Source organism: Mytilus edulis, chromosome 4, assembly GCF_963676685.1.
Source record: "Mytilus edulis chromosome 4, xbMytEdul2.2, whole genome shotgun sequence".
Taxonomy (NCBI): domain Eukaryota; kingdom Metazoa; phylum Mollusca; class Bivalvia; order Mytilida; family Mytilidae; genus Mytilus; species Mytilus edulis.
The window spans coordinates 88,681,593-88,702,660 of NC_092347.1; the positions used below are offsets into that span (position 1 = coordinate 88,681,593).

The 21,068-nt window shown below is 31.7% G+C and overlaps 1 protein-coding gene across 1 annotated transcript; it reads right to left on the reverse strand.

Annotated features, from left to right (window-relative positions):
* Positions 1-1,739: 1,739 nt before the first annotated feature.
* Positions 1,740-20,330, reverse strand: LOC139520932 (matrix metallopeptidase-21-like). Its single transcript, XM_071314033.1, is given in 7 exon segments — positions 1,740-2,135; positions 2,138-2,201; positions 3,702-3,877; positions 4,387-4,641; positions 9,929-10,240; positions 12,857-13,601; positions 19,297-20,330. Coding segments are annotated over 7 exon segments (1,989 nt in total). The 5' UTR covers positions 19,474-20,330; the 3' UTR covers positions 1,740-1,875.
* Between the last annotated feature and the right edge of the window lie 738 nt (positions 20,331-21,068).

Genomic DNA, 21,068 nt, shown 5'->3' on the forward strand with positions numbered 1-21,068 from the left:
AAATGCCTCATATAAAAATGGTTAGAATATAATAATATATTTCTTTTCAAAATTATGATGCATTGATAGTATTCAAATCACTGTTGTGAAGATGAGAATAATTACAAAAATGGAAGCTGTAACGGCATGAGATATTGCACAGTTTGGTAAATTAGTAAATATTTACAACGGACGGGAACTAAAGTTACTTCTACGTACTACAAATAATCATCTAAAATGTGTACATCATCAAATCAAATATCAACAACCGAATAAACACAATATACTCAGGCTATATTCAGTATAGGGAAATTATTTCTAAATAGTAACCCTTGTTTAACTTTGTAAAGAATGATAATCATATTTTATACGCGCAAACTGGTCAGTAAAACCCAAAGTAGACAAACATTTTATTTTTTTCTTATTGAAATTCGACCATAAGCCTCAGCGAAAGCTGTATTTATATGGAGCTTTACGTTATTCAAAATGACACCGAACAAATTATTCACACAGCAGTTTTCACTTGTCAATAAAAAAAAATAACATACATTTATCTACACCAGAACAATTGATTAAATCACATGTGTAATTCTTTGCCAAAATATATCTAGGTACCGACAGTGGAGTGTTTTCGCCTATCTTCATCCACTACATAGTCTTGTATACTGTCAAATCAATTTATTATAATCATTTAGAACAAAAGCTCAAACAGTATGCGCATAGAATAATTACAAAACGAAATACTTTAATTCGTGGTTATTTGTTTTTTTCTTTTTAGATCTGTATATTATTCAAGTCGTAAAGAGTTTGCACATCATCTGAATTTGATCATTTGATTGGAAACAAAAATTCGTAATGTTCATTAATTTTTCTTGGTATTAAAAGAATAGAAATTGATCTACAATGTAAGTGATATCGTAAATCTAACCCAGAACGCAGTCAAAAATGTATAAGCTGGTTTCTACTTCATTTCGCATGATATTTTCTTAATTTGCATGTAATTTAACAACATTTCGTTACAAAGGAAACCAATTATCATCAATTGTTATTGCTATTAACGTTTATTATTTTAAATGTAATAATGAATGCACGATACATTTCGAGTTCAATCTAAACAAAAAGGTTGTACAAGGAAACCAACAGAGGGCTTAAACATATCTAAATTATTGAGTAACATGTGTTCTCTGGTCAAACCAACAGAGGGCTTAAACATATCTAAATTATTGAGTAACATGTGTTCTCTGGTCAAACCAACAGAGGGCTTAAACATATCTAAATTATTGAGTAACATGTGTTCTGTGGTCAAACAACAAGGAAACCAACAGAGGGCTTAAAAATATCTAAATTATTGAGTGACATGTGTTCTCTGGTCAAACAATCTGACGTATCATTCCACTGCATGATATGGCAACATTGTACTACACATATATATATTAGAATACAACAATCATAGAATGTTACGAAAATGACAAAAATGCTTATAAATATTTCACATTATATATATATAAAGGTTATCACAGTTTAATCGCATGAAACGTCTTCACAGTAATCACAAAAGCAGTTTGTAATATAGACATATATACGGATAAATCAATGAAGGGAATGTTTCAGTATCTTCAGGACACTATTGACTGTTGGTCCAATATTACTCTTGTGTTATTTGAAATGTTTCTCCTGTAATCGATGGAGCACACACACATACAAACACTCATTAATCAAGTGTTGTCTTTGTATACCTTTACAAACTGTGTTACATGACACTTCTTATTACATAATCACAGAGAAGCAACTTGTATTACAAGCAAGCTATGTCTTCCCCACTGACAAGTAAAAAGTTGATAGAAATACAACATGTCTTCTTCTGGAATGACCTTGACATTGAAAACAAAAACATAATCACACATGACTATTTGATGGGATTTCAAAATTACTAAATGTTGGTCGTACGTCACAAATATCGTACCAATGTGCAAACCAGTTTCCCACATATTTCACCCCGTTTTTGATTTGCTTTTGCCTCGGATGAAATAATTCATTTTTCCAAACGTCTTCTCCTTTAAAAAAGTAAATAGTTGTGTCATTGTAAGAGTAATATACTGCGTCTAAATCACCTTCAATTTGACGTTCTCCATCAAGTGGAGGGAATTCTTCCCAAATTTTCTAATTCGTAAGCAGCAACCTTTTGTTTCATCTTCTTCATCAGTAGGGTCGTAAACATAAACCTACCAAGAAAAAGATATTTCAAATTGAATATACCGACTGAACAGTATTTTGTTTATACGTTTCATAAAAATCATATGTATACGATTCTTACTATGATCCTTGTAAAGCAAACTGAGTTCCCGCATAAAGAACTCATGAGAGGAAATCAATTTCGAAGTAAATACGACGAACGATGCTGCATGAGACAGTTCATATCTATAGACGTCTATTTTAAAAGTGTTATTACAACGCTCACACAATGAAAACAGTAATACTTCACAGGGAATTTTTATGTTAAAGTTCTTAATTTGTCACACAGTCTTATATGCATTGTAGATCTTCAGTTGCAATCGGTACATGAATAATAAAATCCGAGAAAAAGCCAAAATCAATATGTGATTATTTGATACTCAAGAAAAGTAATTTATATATGTATTGAAATGGCACTATTGACCTGTTAAAGAAATAACTTTTTTAATGTTTCAAAACATTGTTAATGGGAAGGGTCCTCAGCATGGATACTTTTAAGATTAATTGAAAAGTGTCCTCAATGTTATGTTATGTCTGGCAACAATAATAACCCATCTTTTTAAACCTGCAAACTTGCACAAATTTGCGACATATATAAATAACAAAAACAAAATTCAAGGGCATCAATCGGATTTTCAAGGACATCAATGGGAAAATTTCAACAAAAAGAATGAGTAATAAAATGAACTTAACAATTCTGCTATGGTAAACTACATTGAAAATTTGCCAGTTTTTAGACAGTTTGAACGTTAAAATCGTTGATAAGTTATATCTCTACGATTGCATTCTTAAAAGCCTTTTCAAAGAGATTTTTCTACTTCTACAAATAAAAGGATTTACATTTAAATAACTTCAAAAGAAAGGGAAGCTTGAGTGTAAGCAACGGATTGAAGTTTTTGAGCAAATATCCATTGCTGCTTTGAATAATGTCAAAGACTTCAAAACTAATCCTAAAGTCAATGTTTGTGAATTTGAAACAATGACAAGAAAAGATTTCATAAGAATAAATTATCAAAGTTAACCGTCACATTCCTTCCTGTCTGTACTATTGCCATAAACATGTACTATTTTAACGCCTGAATTAATATAATTTATGTCAAAGAGGTTTTAACAAAATATAAAGATGTGACCGGATAATTCGTCCCAATACGAAAAAAGGAAAGAAAGAGGAAGATCTGTCATATCGGAAAAGTAATCAAACACAGAGAGGAAAACAAAAGCACTCATCCAAACTGGAAACAACTCTGGCGTTCTAAAGTAAGCACTTCCAATTCCATCAATAACACACAGGACAATTAAAAATCCTGTTATACATAATTATGTGATAATTCATCAACAAGAAAAGTAGAATGTATGCCGGATGTCATGATGAAGTTCCTCTTTAAGTATCGTTTAAATGAACTTAATGTTTCAATTCTTTCAAAAGTAATTATATTTCAATATTTAGGTTAGTGTGGTATATATATTGTTATGATATACTTTTGACTTACAGTATCTCCTTTGAAGAAATATATATTTTTATCTCGCTTATCAAAGTAAGCTGTATCTAAATTGTCCGGAACGCCTATATCTTGACCTTTCTTTGGTCCAAATTTTTCACTGATTTTTCCAGTACCACCATCATATACTTTATCTTCTTCACTGTTATAAAGGAAGTAATCTTCACCTGAAACAGAAAGACAATAACAATCAAATAACACAATTCTAACTGTATGAAACGAAAAAGATTGATAATAAGTAATTTTACATGTGGGTTCATACTAATGATTTGGAAAATTTTCGCTTGTTTTGTGTTTCAGAGATAAATGGATACAATATCCCCTTGCGTAGATTTGATCTCTAAGCAATATCACAATTAGGGATCATAAATTAATCTTGCGAACAGTAACTTACTCTTAATAAAACATTGTTAAAGAGCGATATCCAACAGTTATTAACATTATTGCTTGTTATGCATTTAAAATTCCGGGAAATTTACAAGTTATTTGACTGGGCAATCAGTTCCCGAAAACGTCATTACCAGGGCGATGCTTTTAAACTACAAACACATCTGCATTATATTATATTTGATATCTACAAAATACAACTGGAATCCAATGTTTACTATCATATTTCATTGACCTTAAACGCATAGCCCATATCTCCTTTATATATAGTGCATGCAATATTAAATACCTTTTAAGAAGTATGTATCGTCAATAATTCGAGTTCCAGCAAAGTACCATACATGGAGGTATCCATCAACATTATCTGGCACACCTTTCCACTCCTGGGCAACGTATAATGGATCACCATATCGAGTACGATTAGCGTGATTTTCATACATCCAATATTGATTACTTCTGAAGAAGTAGGTATTGTATATAAGTCCATTACTAGGTGTTTTCCTTACCCAGTCGAATATTGTGTTGAATTTGCCTCTACACACTCCTGTTTAAAGTAAAAGAAATCAGAGATAAAGGGTTGAATGTGCCTAAATACACACTCCTATTTATGGTATTTATTAAATATTAGAGGTTCAATATTCTATTCCGTTTTCCTGTAATTTCTTTTACAAACAATCATCCATTCTGAGCTCCATTCTTGATGACATACATTGTAATATATATATAATGTCATGGTATATTTTAATGTTAAATGTCTTTTGAAATTTCATTCAACATATAGTTCTACGTCATGTTATAAATGCATTAATGTAATGATAATTTTTTTTCTCTTTTCTTTATACTAGTATGAGACTGTAAAGAAATCAACCTGACTTCCTGTTGTTTTTGTTTTGAAAACCATTTAATAATTCAGACACTTTCGTAACCATCGATCCCCATAAAAAAAAATCAAAAATATTTTGTATATCGAAATAAAGGCAACAGTAGTATACCGTTATTCAATATCATTAAATATAAAGGATGGAAGCAATTGTTCAACTGAAATCCGGCTTTTAATTTATTTGAAACGAAGAAACATTGCAATGATGGTGTCACAACGAACCATTCTTTGTGTGTGTATTTTTTTTTTACAGGAAAATGAAACCTTTTTATTTTTATTCTTTATTATTAATAGGAGTATGTAAATTTGAATATTTGAAAGGACGACGAAAATGATGAGCAGAAACTTATGAAAGTTCATAATCTGTAAAATTACAACGCAAAAATTACAAAACAAATATTTTTCATTGTTCAATACGAGAAATGCGTGATTTTCATGTCACTTAATTAGATCATTAATTAATCCCGCTCACAAAAGGATGGGAAGCAATTGTTCAACTGATATCCGGCTTTTAATTTATTAGAAACGAAGAAACATTGCCATCATGGTGTCATAACGAACCATTTCTGTTTTCAATTAAATATGGGAAGTGGCTCATTAACAGTTCATTTTTAACAACTGAACGATTTCCTCAGCTCTTATGTATTATTGCCATTTAAATGATATGAAATTGTCTGTACGTTTCAAAGTTGTTTTCCGACCTGCCATTTAAAATAACATCCATTTACTTATACTATCTTCTCGATTAATATCATATTCATTCAACGAAAAAGATGAATGGATTTTATTATTCGTAAGTTCGAATGATCTTAAATGAACACCCACAAGTATTAGTGTTTGACTTCATCAATAACGTAGCAGGCGACAAATGTTTTAAAATGTCCACATATGAAACGGTAAAGATTGAAATCTTGGGATGATTTATGATTTTGTATGTTTTCACTTTCTGAATGGTATCAGATTCGCCTTTAGTTTCCGTAAATCGATTAATGGATGAACTTTTTCAATTAACATTTTATTAGTGGGATACCAATTCATTTTAAGTTGTCGTACTTGTCAACACATAACTAACCTAATGTTGTGAAGAACATAATATTGTTTAAATGTATAAAATCAAGTTACTTCCCAGACATCTAGTTAAATGGAGTAAGAATATGAATTGGCCCCTTGTGCTTTTGGATATGAAAATCAATATTCTTTTGAACAAACATTAGTTTTCTATTTTTCCTTTTCAATAATTAAAATCGTTGTACTCCTTACTGCCTCACGTTATCTACATTGAAATACAAAAGTCGATATAAATATGTAAGAAATGTAAATAAGAAGATGTGGTATGTGCGCCAATGAGACAACTCTCCAAGAAAGCATGCTATACCGATGGAAGTCCACACAAAAGCACATAAGAACCTTTGTCCAATGTCAGAAACATTCCACATGTATTGTGTTTGCCTATTAATTTTAAAACTGATGTCTTTCTGTATTTTCAGGAAATGAAGATGCCAGACCTTTAGTAGCTACATAAAGGTTGGTATATTTATATATGGACAATTTTTTCCCTTCAAAGTCGCAATTTGCTTCCAGACGTAATTTTTAGGATAATAATCTGTTCGATTGCTGTCACTTTATCGTTAATTCTTTAACACTTAGCATAAAAAAGGTTTTCCTCTTATAGTTGATGCGTGTTCCTTAGCCACACATGTAATAGCATAATGGACGTTTCATTGTCACTGACAATAGCTGTTTACTACATAATAATTGAGGATTGAAAAAAAGCACGTGTGTTCCAAGAAAATACATTTAAAACTATACAGTTAAATGATTTTATTATTACATTTCTCTTATGAGAAAGGGTACGTGTGGTGATGCTTCAAATCAACATATCTCCCTTTTGTTTGTTGTGTATCTAGCATCATTATGTGTTTCAAGTAGATTTCACAATAAAAGCCTTTATGAACATGTAATTGTAAGAAATTTAGGGTTGACGCTTTTGTGTCGATTTTTGGACATTTAATAGAATCTGCTGATGATATGCTTCCACTTCCCTGGCGGAAATTCTACTCAGATTTGGAATGCAACAATTTGTGCAATACAAGACGATTTAAAATTGTGGGATATATTTGTTAACTTAAGTCGAAAGTTTTGTTTAGGATATTCATATCAGTTATAAGAAAACAGTGAAACAAATTTATGAAAATGGCGTAGTTTTGTAATCGCCAGCATGTTTTTTTTTTGTTTGTTTGTCAGAAAGTAAACACCCATACGGAAACCAAATGTGCCCCTTTTCTTACTGACTATTTCCTGTATATATATTAGGAAGAGTTTGCATATAGAAGAAGAAGAAACACTAGCGTATTCCTTTTTTTTTTAACTTTGCCTTCCACTTTGTTAATGATAATAAATGGTCTATTCAATGTCTTTACTTACATATATATGTAACTAGATATTAATACCGAGGGTTGGTTGAGAAGCATACTTTTACCATTGTGAACTTCCATGCAGTCATTTTTTAGAAGCAAAGCTACATAGGGAATCTATCTCATAGTGGCGTTTCATATCACAATTTAACTGACAGTTTTTTTTTATCATGAACAAAAACCGATGACCAAGGTTTCCTAATTATAACGCTTGTCATCTCTTCGAAAGAGATATTGTATGGACTATTATAGAATGTATTGATAAGTTTAATATGTCATTCTTTTTTCTGTTTTTTAACAAACAGATTAAGTATGCCATGTGCAACAGAAGTGGTGCTTCTAGTTGAAGGAACGTCTTATCCTTCAGGGGAAGATGATTTCAGGAGATATGGTAATTTTTGTATATGAACTGTTTATAAAAGAAGGTTTTCAAATAAACCTCGTATACATATATGTATTTGACCTTCTTTCTGTTTTATTTTAAGTGCGACTGATGGATTCTATGGAGATTAAACTTGCTTATATAGTCACAAAGTATTACCTAATATCTTTGACGAGCTTGCTCAGTCTCGGAGATGTTTTTCTCAATCTTAATTTGGTATGTAGTTTTATTCTATTGTCTTTTTGGTATCTTATTGTTTATATTAATTTAAGATTTGTGTTTTAAAATTTTTCATTATTTATAATAAGAACAATTAGTATTAGCTTTCATATTGTGTTAAGTTGCATGCAGTGAATGTTTTAGCAGGGTTTGAACATTAAACAATTTTATCGCATTTTATTCACATGTTCGTATTTTTATAAAAGATCAATCAAGATACGATAATAAATTAATATGAGTACATTTCAATCTTTAAAAGATTAAAGCTTCAGGTTTTAAATTGATAAATAATTCAAATAAATGAGTAACCTATTTTTTGTAAATTAATCATAAAGTGCCCCCGTTGCAGACACGTACTAATCAGCATTTTTACTGGCTTTGACGTCACAAAGTGATAAAAATTCACATGAAACCACTCAATTATGACCACAATATGAAGTACGACAGTGCACCTATTTAATTTGTTTGATATTAAGAACATATTATTATATTAATTGACGGTGTCCTACGGAAAAGAGCAGAATAGGACAGTATTAGACAACCATAAGAGAGATCACCAGCATCAATATAACAGCCAAACTCCATAAGTGTTCATCCAGTGCTCCAGAGGGGTGAACATCGTCCGATGCGCATGCTGCATGTATTACCTTCAGACATTTCTGATAATTTGTGATATCCGATAAATTGTCATAATTCGAATGTTGGAAATGGTATAATTGGTTAATAATCAACATGATATGTGTCGGTATTGGAACGGGAACTGCTTATCATGCTTGATTAGAAGTGCATATGTTAAAGGGAGGCTATAAATATCAGCCATTAATAGAATGAAATTCAAAACAGTGTGGCTGTGGCCATTGATTGATACATTAAATTCATCCATTGACTGGGACAATTTACGTGAACGTTTGTCTGTAACGACCACTGTTCACGACGTACCTACGATAGACATTTGAACTTTGGGGTCACCAAAGTGTTCTTAACGCCTTTAATTATAAAATAATTCGAAAAATTAATCAGGAATAACCTTTATGTTTCGATTTATATAATTGATATAAATCAAAACATCGTGTTATTTCTGATTAATTTTTCGAATTACTTTAATAAGGTGTTGAGAACCTTTGGTGACCCCATAGTTTAAGTGTCTTTAAAAAGTACATAGTGAGCAGTGGTCGTTACATACAAACGTTCACCTAAATTGTCCCAGTCAATGGATGAATTTAATGTGTCAGTCAATGGCCACAGCCACACTGTTTTGAATTTCATTCTACATAATTCTTATATATTTTTACATCAATCTCTGACAATGTAAAATATGTCAAATTCCTTAAACTGTATAAAGGAAAAGAAACAAACACACACAAAACACAAATCAGAACAAATCAAAATAAAAAGAAATTTACGGTAGAAATCTCATCAAAGATACCACTTGTTTGATGCATAACCCCCGATGAGTGATGTGTCTGAACAAGATTCACCAATGACGCTCAAAGATAAACAATTGACAACCATACATACAAAAAACTGTGTGCTAAATCAAACAAAGCCAAATTATGCCTAGTTGTAAATAACCCGTAATATTTCAATGTTTTCGATCAGTATACATGGTATACAAGTGTAAAATGTCAAAAAGGAAAATCAACTTGAAATTGAAAATGTTCAATATTGCTAGAATCACTGAACAATGCTCAATACACACTTAAATATTTTCTAGAAGTAAAACATTGGATTGAAGAAAAAATTATCGCAGGATTGATAAAGGCAACAGTAGTATACCACTGTTCGGAAGTCATAAATCCTGAGCATAAATCGGTTTAGCGAAAGCAAATCCAGGTCACAAACCAAAACCAAGTGAACTACATCAGCCATAAGAGGAATAAACGATATGTAATATATAACTTGACGATAATTAAAAAAAAAAAGAAGAATTCTTTACCATAAGCTTTCTGTACTGCTTTCCTATCATCCCAGGTTAGCTCAAATTCTTTATCTGGATTAACATGACTCTGATGATAAATAGCGTACATGATAGATGTGATCTGGCTAGAATGAGATAGTCCCAACACATGTCCTATTTCATGAACAGCTACACGTAATAGATAAATCCCATCTTTTTCTTTTGTAATTGATTCTATAGATTTATAATCCTCTTCATCATCGAAATGTACAACGTCTCTACCGTTTTCTCTAGAATGGGCAATCTCACCGCCATTACCATCAAATTTCCTCTCACAATTTTGATGTGATCCTGTAAAATATTAGAATGGTTAACTAAATTATATTTAACAATCAATTACGAACAAACGAGAGTAAGTGCTTTACGAAGACAAATAAAAAAAAAGAGTGAAACCAGTTGGATCCGAATAAACCCCAAAAACAGATGATCATGGATGCATCGTACAGACAAATATAAAAGTAAAACCAGTAATAAACCAACAACAGAAAAATGACAACTTGACCATCTCTTTATTGTGTGTGTGCATATTTGTAAAGGCAAAATTTGGACAGAAGGACGGGAAGATGTACATAGGTAATACTATATACCTTTGCCACAAAGTGTCAAAGTTAAAGAAAGAAATAATAGCCTAGTGATCTACATCCTTCTCTATGTTGTAAAACTAAATCGAATCTTAAATTTTACAGATAAAGTAAATTATGACATAGTAACCTTTGTTTAAAAAGACAGAACTTGCACAAAAGCATCAACATCAGACACCTGATGTACATATCCGTATTTTTTATCGAAGAAAAATATCCGAATGCAAAATACATATGCATGTAGCCAAAAATAATCAAAGGCAACAGTAGTGTAACGCTGTTCAAACGTCAAATAAGACAATTTAAGAATGTAAAACAGTGCAAATAGTTTACTTTCGAAATTAAGAAAATGCATTTCACAACCGACATTATTGAAATGTTTCTATGCATAAATAAATCCGATTACATGTTTTCGTATCAACAAAAAGTCATGAGATTGATGTTCACTTCATCAATCAATACAAGTTGATATATATCTAAGAAAGGTTTGAGTCATAGAAAAAAAGATCAAGGTTTCGAATATATCCATTATAGAGAGACTATCTTAGAAGGCTTTTCAAATTGGTAAAATGAAAATGTTTCAAATGGCATTGGCTAGAACCGTGGCGTCTGTAGAACACATAATTATTTAAAACAATATAAACTATTGGCATAATAGAAAACAATGCTAGTTTAATTTTTGGAAACTATCGATAAACGTTTTCACATTCCGGTGCGTCTTCAGATAAAGTATTGCAATGTCTGTAGTTCTCGCTTTATTACCTCTTTGACAAGAGTTTGATGATATAATTTGAAAATGTAATATAACAATTTATAACAGAAAATGAATCATAAAAGTTGACTGAAAATTCCTTCAAATCTTAATATCAATTTGCAGAAAAGACGCGACCTCTGGGTTTTCATACAAAATGCAATCTAAAAACTCATAAATCAGCTGATTTTAAGATGAAATATTTGTCAAAATGGATTCTAATTAAACTGCAGAGCTAAATGACGTAATTTTCCGGACAGCAACCGAGTGATAATTGCCGACCATCTCCATACTCAATCATATAACTACAAACCATTTTTCGTAATCAAATTTGATTGATACGGAACTATCTACAAACAAGCTTTCATGTAAACATCAAAATATCCAATATTAATGCCATATTTCACAATTAATTACATTATATGTATAGTGTACTACGAGTCTAGTAGACTGGCATAGTAACCGAATTAAACAACAGTCTGAAAACCTTGAAAAACCGTTATTATTTGTTTCATTATATAATTATATTTTATCAGCTTAATGATAATTGTATTAAAATTCCAGACCTCCTGGATAAACGTTACGATTAAACGTAGCAGGCACGAGAGATAGATAGAAGATTGACCAGAAGTATTAACGTTATGATTATACGTAGCAGGCACGAGGAGATAGAAAATTGACCAAGATCGATCTGTTTTTGTCTGAGATTAAGATATTTCGTCTGACATTTAGCAAGCACTGGACAAACATGTCAAATGAAGCTAAATTAAAACCTTGAAATCATTGATTGATTGTTGATAGTTTAACATCAAGCAACAGAGAAGACAGTTAACAATATAAACACTAACAAACGATACAAAAGTGTTTTTTACGAGGAATATTTATGTACTCTCCTATTTTGCAAAACAGAAAAATATAATATACCATTATAACCAACAACTAATTGCCTAGACTGTTGACTGGATTTAGTAATCAATTCCTTTAACTACCGGAGAAATAGAGGTGTACTGTTTCGGACAATTGCAAAAAGGAACATAAGATACAAAGTTGGCAATCGAACATCCTTGGTCCAATAAAAGCATACAACAATATGGTCAAAATAAAAGACAAACCATGTGTGTTGAGTTGCAGGAAACATCCCTAGAATACTCGTAAAAAAGATGGGAAACATAAGAAAAGGGATATACAAACCTAAACAACAATGTTCAATTCAAAAAACAAAAGTAAAACGATCAAAGGACAAACAACAGTCTACAAAACAGAACATAGGCAACATACGACTGAGCAACACGAATCCCTATAAAACCCGGTAGACATTCAATGATAAGGACATCCTCTCCACAAATTTCGTACGATATGTTGATCAGTCCCTTGATATACCGTGTCACAATGCAGAGTTGTCAAAGACGTAATGCCACGTGGATACATTTATTCCTATCAGTAAATTAACCAACAACAAAAAATCAGAATTTCAGATTTGATTCTGATTTATAAATCAAATAGTGGTAAAGGGAAGTTAATCATAAAGGTAGTCGAATAATTTCAAACCACCTATGGATACAAAACAATTCTCACCTCGTCCAAATGCTATTTCTATATCTACGACTTTTATATCACCAGATACATCCTCTTCGAAGTTGAGAGGAATGACCTCGCTCCACATACGGAATGCCATATTAAGACTTGCTCTTTGATCTTCCAAAGGTATTCTTGTGCTGAAACCAGTCTCTAATAATCGCCATCGAATATCCGTTTTTGTGAATTTTTGACCGTCTCTTATTTTTTCACCATTCAGTCCCGTTTCATTGATATGAATGTTAACAAATCTTTTGTGTCTCTTTGGTCGCAGCCATATTGGATCTTCATTTTTTATTTTTTGAATATGATTTAAAAGGAATTTAGTTCTTCTTTTACCAGCTATCTTGACACTACTTTGAGTTAATTGAGGAAATAATAAGTTATATAATACTGTATTTTTGGCTGTTCTTTTCCACCTTTTTTTACTCGGAGGAGGATTATCAACTTCAATAGGAACCAGATCAGTAACGTCGACTGGTTCAATGTCAGGGTTGTCGGCACTATCCGAGTTCCCGCACCTTGAAGTGCTCATGAACTTTCTTGTTTCTTCATCTACTACACCTGTTTCAGGTAATTTATATTTCTTTTGATATTCTTTGATTGCAGTTTTAATTTCGTCCTCACTACAACTTCTCCCATTTCCCTCAAAAACATTAAAACTATTGTGTGTCGGTGTATCCACCGACCGCCGTCTGCGTCGACCTACTTTGCACCGCAGGTATCCATATTTTTCAAGCTGCATCTGTAATATAGATATAGAAAATTCTTATACTGCATAAGAAGCAATCATAAACAAAACAAAGAACACATGTTATATATGTTTTTGTCTGTGGTATGCACTCTGGTAAAGCTAGCGATGAATTTTAGATTGGTTTAGCAGACATACTACCATTTAACAGGTTGCGTAATACGTACTTATTCAATTGTAAACAGTTTGATAAAATGAACACCGTACTGTAGACATTCTACGTATAAAATGAACACTATCAAATGAAGGGAGGTAGATAAATATATCTTAATTTGTTTATGATTTTAGAGGGAAACAGGTATGAAGAGATCAACCAAGAATAAGATTTACTGCTTGATTGATAGATGGTTAAAATCCAACGGCAAATAATACATGCACATTTCAGACCAGGCATAGTCTATATATAACATAATAATGACAATCAAAGCAGTAAACGTTAGAAGATTTTGGTATGTGGTTTTCTAATCTTTTAAAAGTAAAACCTGACGCAGGTATACTGGACATGTTTATTTTGCTTGAAAAAAAGAGTACGAATCCGATTTAAAATGTCTCGGGTATATCTTGGTCACTGGAAATGTATGAAATGAGAGAGATGCTGCTGACTATGCGGTATGGGCTTTGCTCATTGTTGAAGGCCGTACGGGGACCTACTGTTGTTAATATTTGTGTCATTTTGGTCTCTTGTGGAGAGTTGTCTCATTGGCAATCATACCACATCTTCTTTTTTATATGCATATATTTTGAACTACCGGTAAACATGTTTTCACTATTTGGTTGTCAAATTGCTGATTCCCCAAATAAGAAATGAATATAAAGGGAATGAACGTACTATTGTTTGTCAGTTTGTATTTTTTATCTATGAAGTTGTCATTTTATTTTCGACTAGTGAGTTTGAATGTCCCTCAGGTATCTTCTGTCTTACCTTTAACTTCGAATGATTTCTTTTTAATATAAATGAGAGAGATTGTATGCATAAAGGAGTATAACATTTAAAAAAAAAAGAAGAAATACTTTCTATAAATCCCAAACAGCCGGTGTCTGTGCATAACAATTTACCATATTTCCTCCGCCTAATAAATGTAGCTTTACTACCATCAAGGTTACTGTATATTTAACACAGAGTTTAGTGAAGTAGAGAAGGCATCTTTTGTGTACAGTTTCTCAACAAAGGAATGATAAGAATCACATTAGTGCTAAATTGTTTAACGGTAAACCACATGTGCAGTGGTCAAATATATAGGTAAAATCAACAAAACTAACAGTACCGTTGCACATGAAAACATGTTGAATATTAGAAATACGTGATGAAAAACAAATGCCTCAGACAACATCTATCAAACTATAGATATAGGTGTTAGATTGATGACTAGGAAATGCATAGATTGTAATGAAGCGATAAGAAAACGTCGAAAAATATAATTAAAACAATGGGCGGGTCAAGCTTAAAGTCTGCATCCATTGATGTATACGGGGTCATCTGCTTAAGATCTAGCAAGAAAAGTATTAATCAAACACGACTTCGATCATCATCAAATATAATTACTATTTATTCCCCAGTACGTGACCTTTGGAATGCATGTTCCTTCTCGATTTAAGTTTCTGTCTAGTTTATACGACTTTTTGACTGGTATTTTTTTTTCTACATAGAGTTGATGATGCCAAAGAATAACTATCACATCGAAGCTTCTGGCATCTTATCATATTTACCAATATATCAGAGGATGGTGAGATGTTGTCAGACTACAGGTGGGTAGGTATACAGTTATAGATAGTTATATATATGATTTCGTAAGCTACGATAATTTATATCTACATTTAAGTTGGGTTGCAAAATATATTGTATGGTTGAGAATGAATTCATCATTCATCATAGATACCAGGATTGAAATTATATTTGCGCCATAGAGATTGTTTTCAACATAAATGTTTCCAAAGAATGCAATTGTTGTTCGTCTCAGAAACAAACATTCTCTTTGACATTTAATTGACGACACGTGTTGTAACTAACAGGTGTCATTAGTGGAGCTAGAGCTACCGACTCTCGTTTACCTCCGACTATTGGTGAAGTATGTGTTCTCTTCGATTTTCTGAGTAGCGTTTTGTGGACTATTTGTCATCGCTCCATAATCTTCTCTGACCTTCACCTTGAATATTTGATGCAGTCCTTTCGTGTGTAATCGGTACTTGGATAGCATATAATATGTAATGATATACTTATAGTAACAATGTTCTTGGCCTACTTACGTGTTCTATATTATCATATATATTTCGTACCGAATAAACAAATTAATGCGTCCGTTATAAGACCTACATTAACACACAACAGTAAGTCTACTATTTCCGTAGGACATTGAGACTAAATCATGTGAAATATACGAAATACTTGTATATTGTTTGTTCACATAATTATTTCTTATATATGAACGTGGAAAAACAGAAATCCCGAACAAAGTGTCAATAAACGGAAACGTTCTTTATCTTATTTTTTTTATAATGAGGGAATATTTCGCTTTCAAGTGTGTCGCCTTTTACCTGTTAGTATTTATTCTGAGCGAAATTCTATAATATGTTTTTTTTTATAGAAATTTTAGTATTTTACCATCTTTTTATAAATGAATCATAATTCTTATGACACAGTCTGAGATCTTATCTGCTATTTTTTTTCAATATTGCTATATTTTGTTTTCTCATATCCTATAATAACAATGCATAGCTTATGTATATATGTATACACGAAATTGAAAGTCACATCTTAGCAATAAGTAATATAAACGAAATCTTTGGTGGTCTAGAGAGAAAATTAAGGTGTACTTATTAAGACCAGCTATCGCAGTGGTTCACTTATGTAATGTATTAAAATGTGTAACACTACACTCAATGTACAGTAATGAAAGATATTAAACTTTATAATTATTTCAAGAATACAAGCAGATCATTTAAATGTTCACTTGAATGAGGGATATTAAGGAGTTTATGGGATACGATTTAGTAAAACGGATTAAATGTTTCCTTCTGCTGTGTTTTTGATTACACGCTGTGCTTTCATTTAAAGGTGTACTCGCCTCGCTTGCTATCGAAGGGAACGTCTGTATACGCAATGCTTTGATACCCTTCATTCACTCTTCCCCAACTTATTTAAACTGTCGTTCATAACAAATATAATATGAAAATCACCATAAAAATATTAAATTGTCTCTTTAGGTAGATGAACATTTTCTATTAATTTTTGCACGTGTTCTTTCAATAATATTCCATAACTTTACATCTAAGAATACACCCCGTCAATCATGTATTATTATAAGGAAAAAGATCAAAGATAAAGATTTAAAAATTAATCCAAAACTGAATCTTAAAGTTTCATTATGTGCAGGGGTCTACCTGGTTTAAAGAAACATGGGATTTTAAATGAAAATAAAAAGTAGAAAATGAAAAAAAGTGCACTATGATGAATTGAATGAAGATTAACAATAAAAAGAGCTTAAAAATGTGATCAAGATTAATTTTGAACAGATTAGTATTAAATAAAAGTTCTAAACTATACAAGGAGGCTTACAAGAGTCTATGTCAAATAAAAGATTTGAAAATAAAGAGATGACTCAAAGTAATGAATATTCAACAATACGACAATACACAATCATTTAGCTTATTTATTATGTGCAGATGTATTTATATTATTGAATGTATGTTGAACGTCCAGTTGCCACTATTACAAGCTTACGAGGTGAACATATAATTGATGTCAATGGACGAAGTACAGCAGCGTTATTTAACAACTGTATAGGTCTAGGGCGGTTCCTTCAAAATCAGTTTTTATTGTCTGCTAAGATAACTACACATAAATTATAGTGTGAAGAGCAGCCATAAACGCCTATATCTTTCCCACGCCTTTAATATCTACTGCCTAAAACTACCTTACTATGAATCATTTATTTATATACAATGCAAATGTATATTTATATACATGCTTTATATGGGTTTCTAATGTACATATTTTTTACACAGACATGCATTACATGCTGTTGTTTATTTTACACATAGACAATATACAGCTATAGTGAAATGTTTTATTCCATTCAAAACTATGTCAGTTAAATCGAATGTTTTAAATGAGTAAACCTACATAATGTCCTTAAGTTTATTGAGAAATAAATCAAAACTTTTAACAAAAGATCTTCATAAAAACGTCCTAAATAATCTGAAGACATGCTTAAATAAACAGTTGAACAGATAACGTCTTATAAACTGATACTCTTTAAGATCAGACACAAGTATTTATTTGTGACAATCAAATATGCTTCACTCCTACCACTTATTTAAAACGGGCCACTTAATTCCTGAAGACTGTGAAGTGAAGTTTAAATAACGGTCAATATGTTGGACTATAATTGCTAGTCATACTGCATTATAAAACGTGGCCAATTTTTTGCGATGACATTCTTTAAGTCCATGTCACCGTCTGATCGATGGTATGGGATGATAGAGTATATATAATATACAACAGGTGAATTCTATTCCTGTTCTTCATCTTTAATGTTTCTTTAAGATTTGAAAGAATAATAAAACGATTAATCCTCAATATACAGTTCTATTAAACTCTAGGTGATAGCATTGGTTTCTGCTGTCTGGCGGTATGAGGGGTCAATCTTGTGGATAAAAATGATAGCTAAACTTTAATTTCAGTCTCGTTTGTAGTTGAATACGTTAAATGAATAACTGGAGATCAGGGTATAATACAAAGACAGCAACCCAATGAAGAAAAAACCCAACAACAAAAACAAAAAACATGTTATGTTAACCCTTTCAAAATGAATCTATGATTGCGTTGTAGATATCCCAGACGTGTTTTCACTATGATTGCGTTGTAGATATCCCAGACGTGTTTTCACTATGATTGCGTTGTAGATATCCCAGACGTGTTTTCACTGGTTTGGCTTATGTTTGGATTAAAAAATCAGCTTTGACTCCATCTTGCTTTTATAGATAGTAATCTTACCATTAAGTTTACGTATAATTATCATGGTGTGATAATTGTACGTGTTTAATTACAAACAGATTTAGGAATTAATCTTAGACTAATAAATTCATAAGTTATCGGGGTTTAACTCTGTGTTAATGCCAACTCATGTCTACGCGATTAAACAGTCTAAATTTAACATTACATTTAGATACCGTCATGATACAAGTTATATTGAGAACAATAAAAACAATTTTGTACAATTGTTATTCTTGTTACAAAGCATGTTTTTATCAATGGTAGACGTATGTAGTACAAGGAACACGAATTAAGAAATTTCCCTGTTAACGTTTGGGTGGTGCGTCGAAAAACATGAATCTTTAATAACGATTTACATGTAAACTGAATGTCTAATATGACCTCTCTTGAAAAAAGTTCTTTTTACTCAAATTTTGTTTATGAAAATATTTACAGACGTGGTACTTTTTACGCAAAAGAAGACAGGCATTGCAGTTTTTTTATATATACAACATACCAATAAAACAACAGTGAACTATAATAATTATAATCAACAGTGATATATAGTTGTAAAAAAGCATAATACAGAGGAAAAAAATCCAATGACATTGAGTGTAAAACAACAATTGACTACAACAGAGTACCACACTGATTATGTGGGACAAGACATGGAATAACTTAAGAATATACTGATTACATAAGACAAATATATCTTACCTCTGCTTGTACTTCATCTTGAACTTCATTCTTATTTTCATTGGCTTGTTTCAGATAATAATTTTGGTCTCTGTGGTCCCTGTATTGGAAAAACTTTTCAGACGTAACCGGTCGGACTATCCATATAATATGCACAACAAAGATAGTTTGATGGAATAGTACAGACCATTTAGCCATGGTAGGACATCCAAACTCTGCTTAAATTTTACAGCCACAAGGAATAAATATCCTTCATATCACATGATTACAAGTCAAAATTTATTTCGTTTTGTATAAATTATGTTCCGTAATTTGCATTGGATAACTTACGTCGCTTCCGTATCCCCAGCAGGTGACAACGTCTCCAATCAGTAGCGTGGTTAACTACGTAGGTTTTGATACACGTGAAGCTAACGGAATTATTTATCCACAAATTGCCCTGTTCCTGTAAGAAGAACAAAGCCTGTTAGTAAGTCAGGAAATACAGAACATGTATAGGGTCGTTGATGATGCTTGTAGTTCATTAGAATTGATTGTTCTTTGTGGTACATAATCACATGGAAACCGTGCAAATAAAAGTAAAACATTATTCCTAGAATTCATAATTTCGCACAGAATAATCTTCCAAATATTCCAATCTCATAGAGAATGGAAACACGTGTTCAAAGACATACAGATAATACTTTCGCTAACAACCTCGCGAAGCATCCTTGCTCGTTATGGGTCAAATAATTATATATCTCTCTTGTATTATGTTATACAGCGGCTAAGATACTGTTGTCGATCGACAAATATTACTCATAGCAAATAGGTGGGATCAATTATGACTGACAGCTCACTTTGGCGAATGTCCATTTTGATCATCAGAATTGCTCCGTTTTCTTTATTGAAAGAAAATAAGATTTTTTAGGACCACACACTGATTGTTAAACATTTTACCTAAATGTAATCTCTTAGACTATCTCCAATTGCAAAATTACAGTAATTTAGTGAACACTATACTCTGTTAAATGATCTATATTACTACATACACGGTTTGATACATACGATGTACTTGTACTATCAAAGCCGATGGTTTAACAGGTAAAAATATGCTTCTTCATACCTTTAATTCATACTAATTACACGACGGGAACAATTGGTTGGTGTCATATTATACAGAATATTCACGATTACAAAAAGACTTACAACAGTAACAATGTTATGTAATAATACGATATACCAAAATGATTTTTATTAGATATTTTTTCGGTAGTTAGATGAGTTAGGATAGTGGTCGTAGTTGGTCACATCCAGACAGTGATAAGGATATGTATTAACAGATGGTTTACAGATTCTCGAAAGGAGACGGGGCCACATTACCGTGTGAAGAAACCTTTTACATTTGAATATCGAAAAATAAAATAGAATTAAAAGTTCATTTATACAATTAAATTATTAAAAGTTGAACATGACAGAGCCCTTTTCAATTATGTAACTGTGAATTGTGCATGTTGCAGCGATTAAACTATTTACTTATAGGTTGTGGGTATTATCATGCAAGCATTTGTACGGTTACATTGGTCTAGACAAAATGCACATTATCCCGTCAGAAAAGTCAACTGATTCAAAAACATAACTTGATAGAATTATATAAAGTATTGTAGAGATTGATAAAATATATCAAAGGTGCGAGTTTGAGTCCTGCTGAGGGACGGACAAAGCATTTTAGTAGAACAATCTAACTCTTAACACTGTTGGGTGTAATTTTCAGACTTATATATATTTATATACTAGTATACATTAAAGTTTGA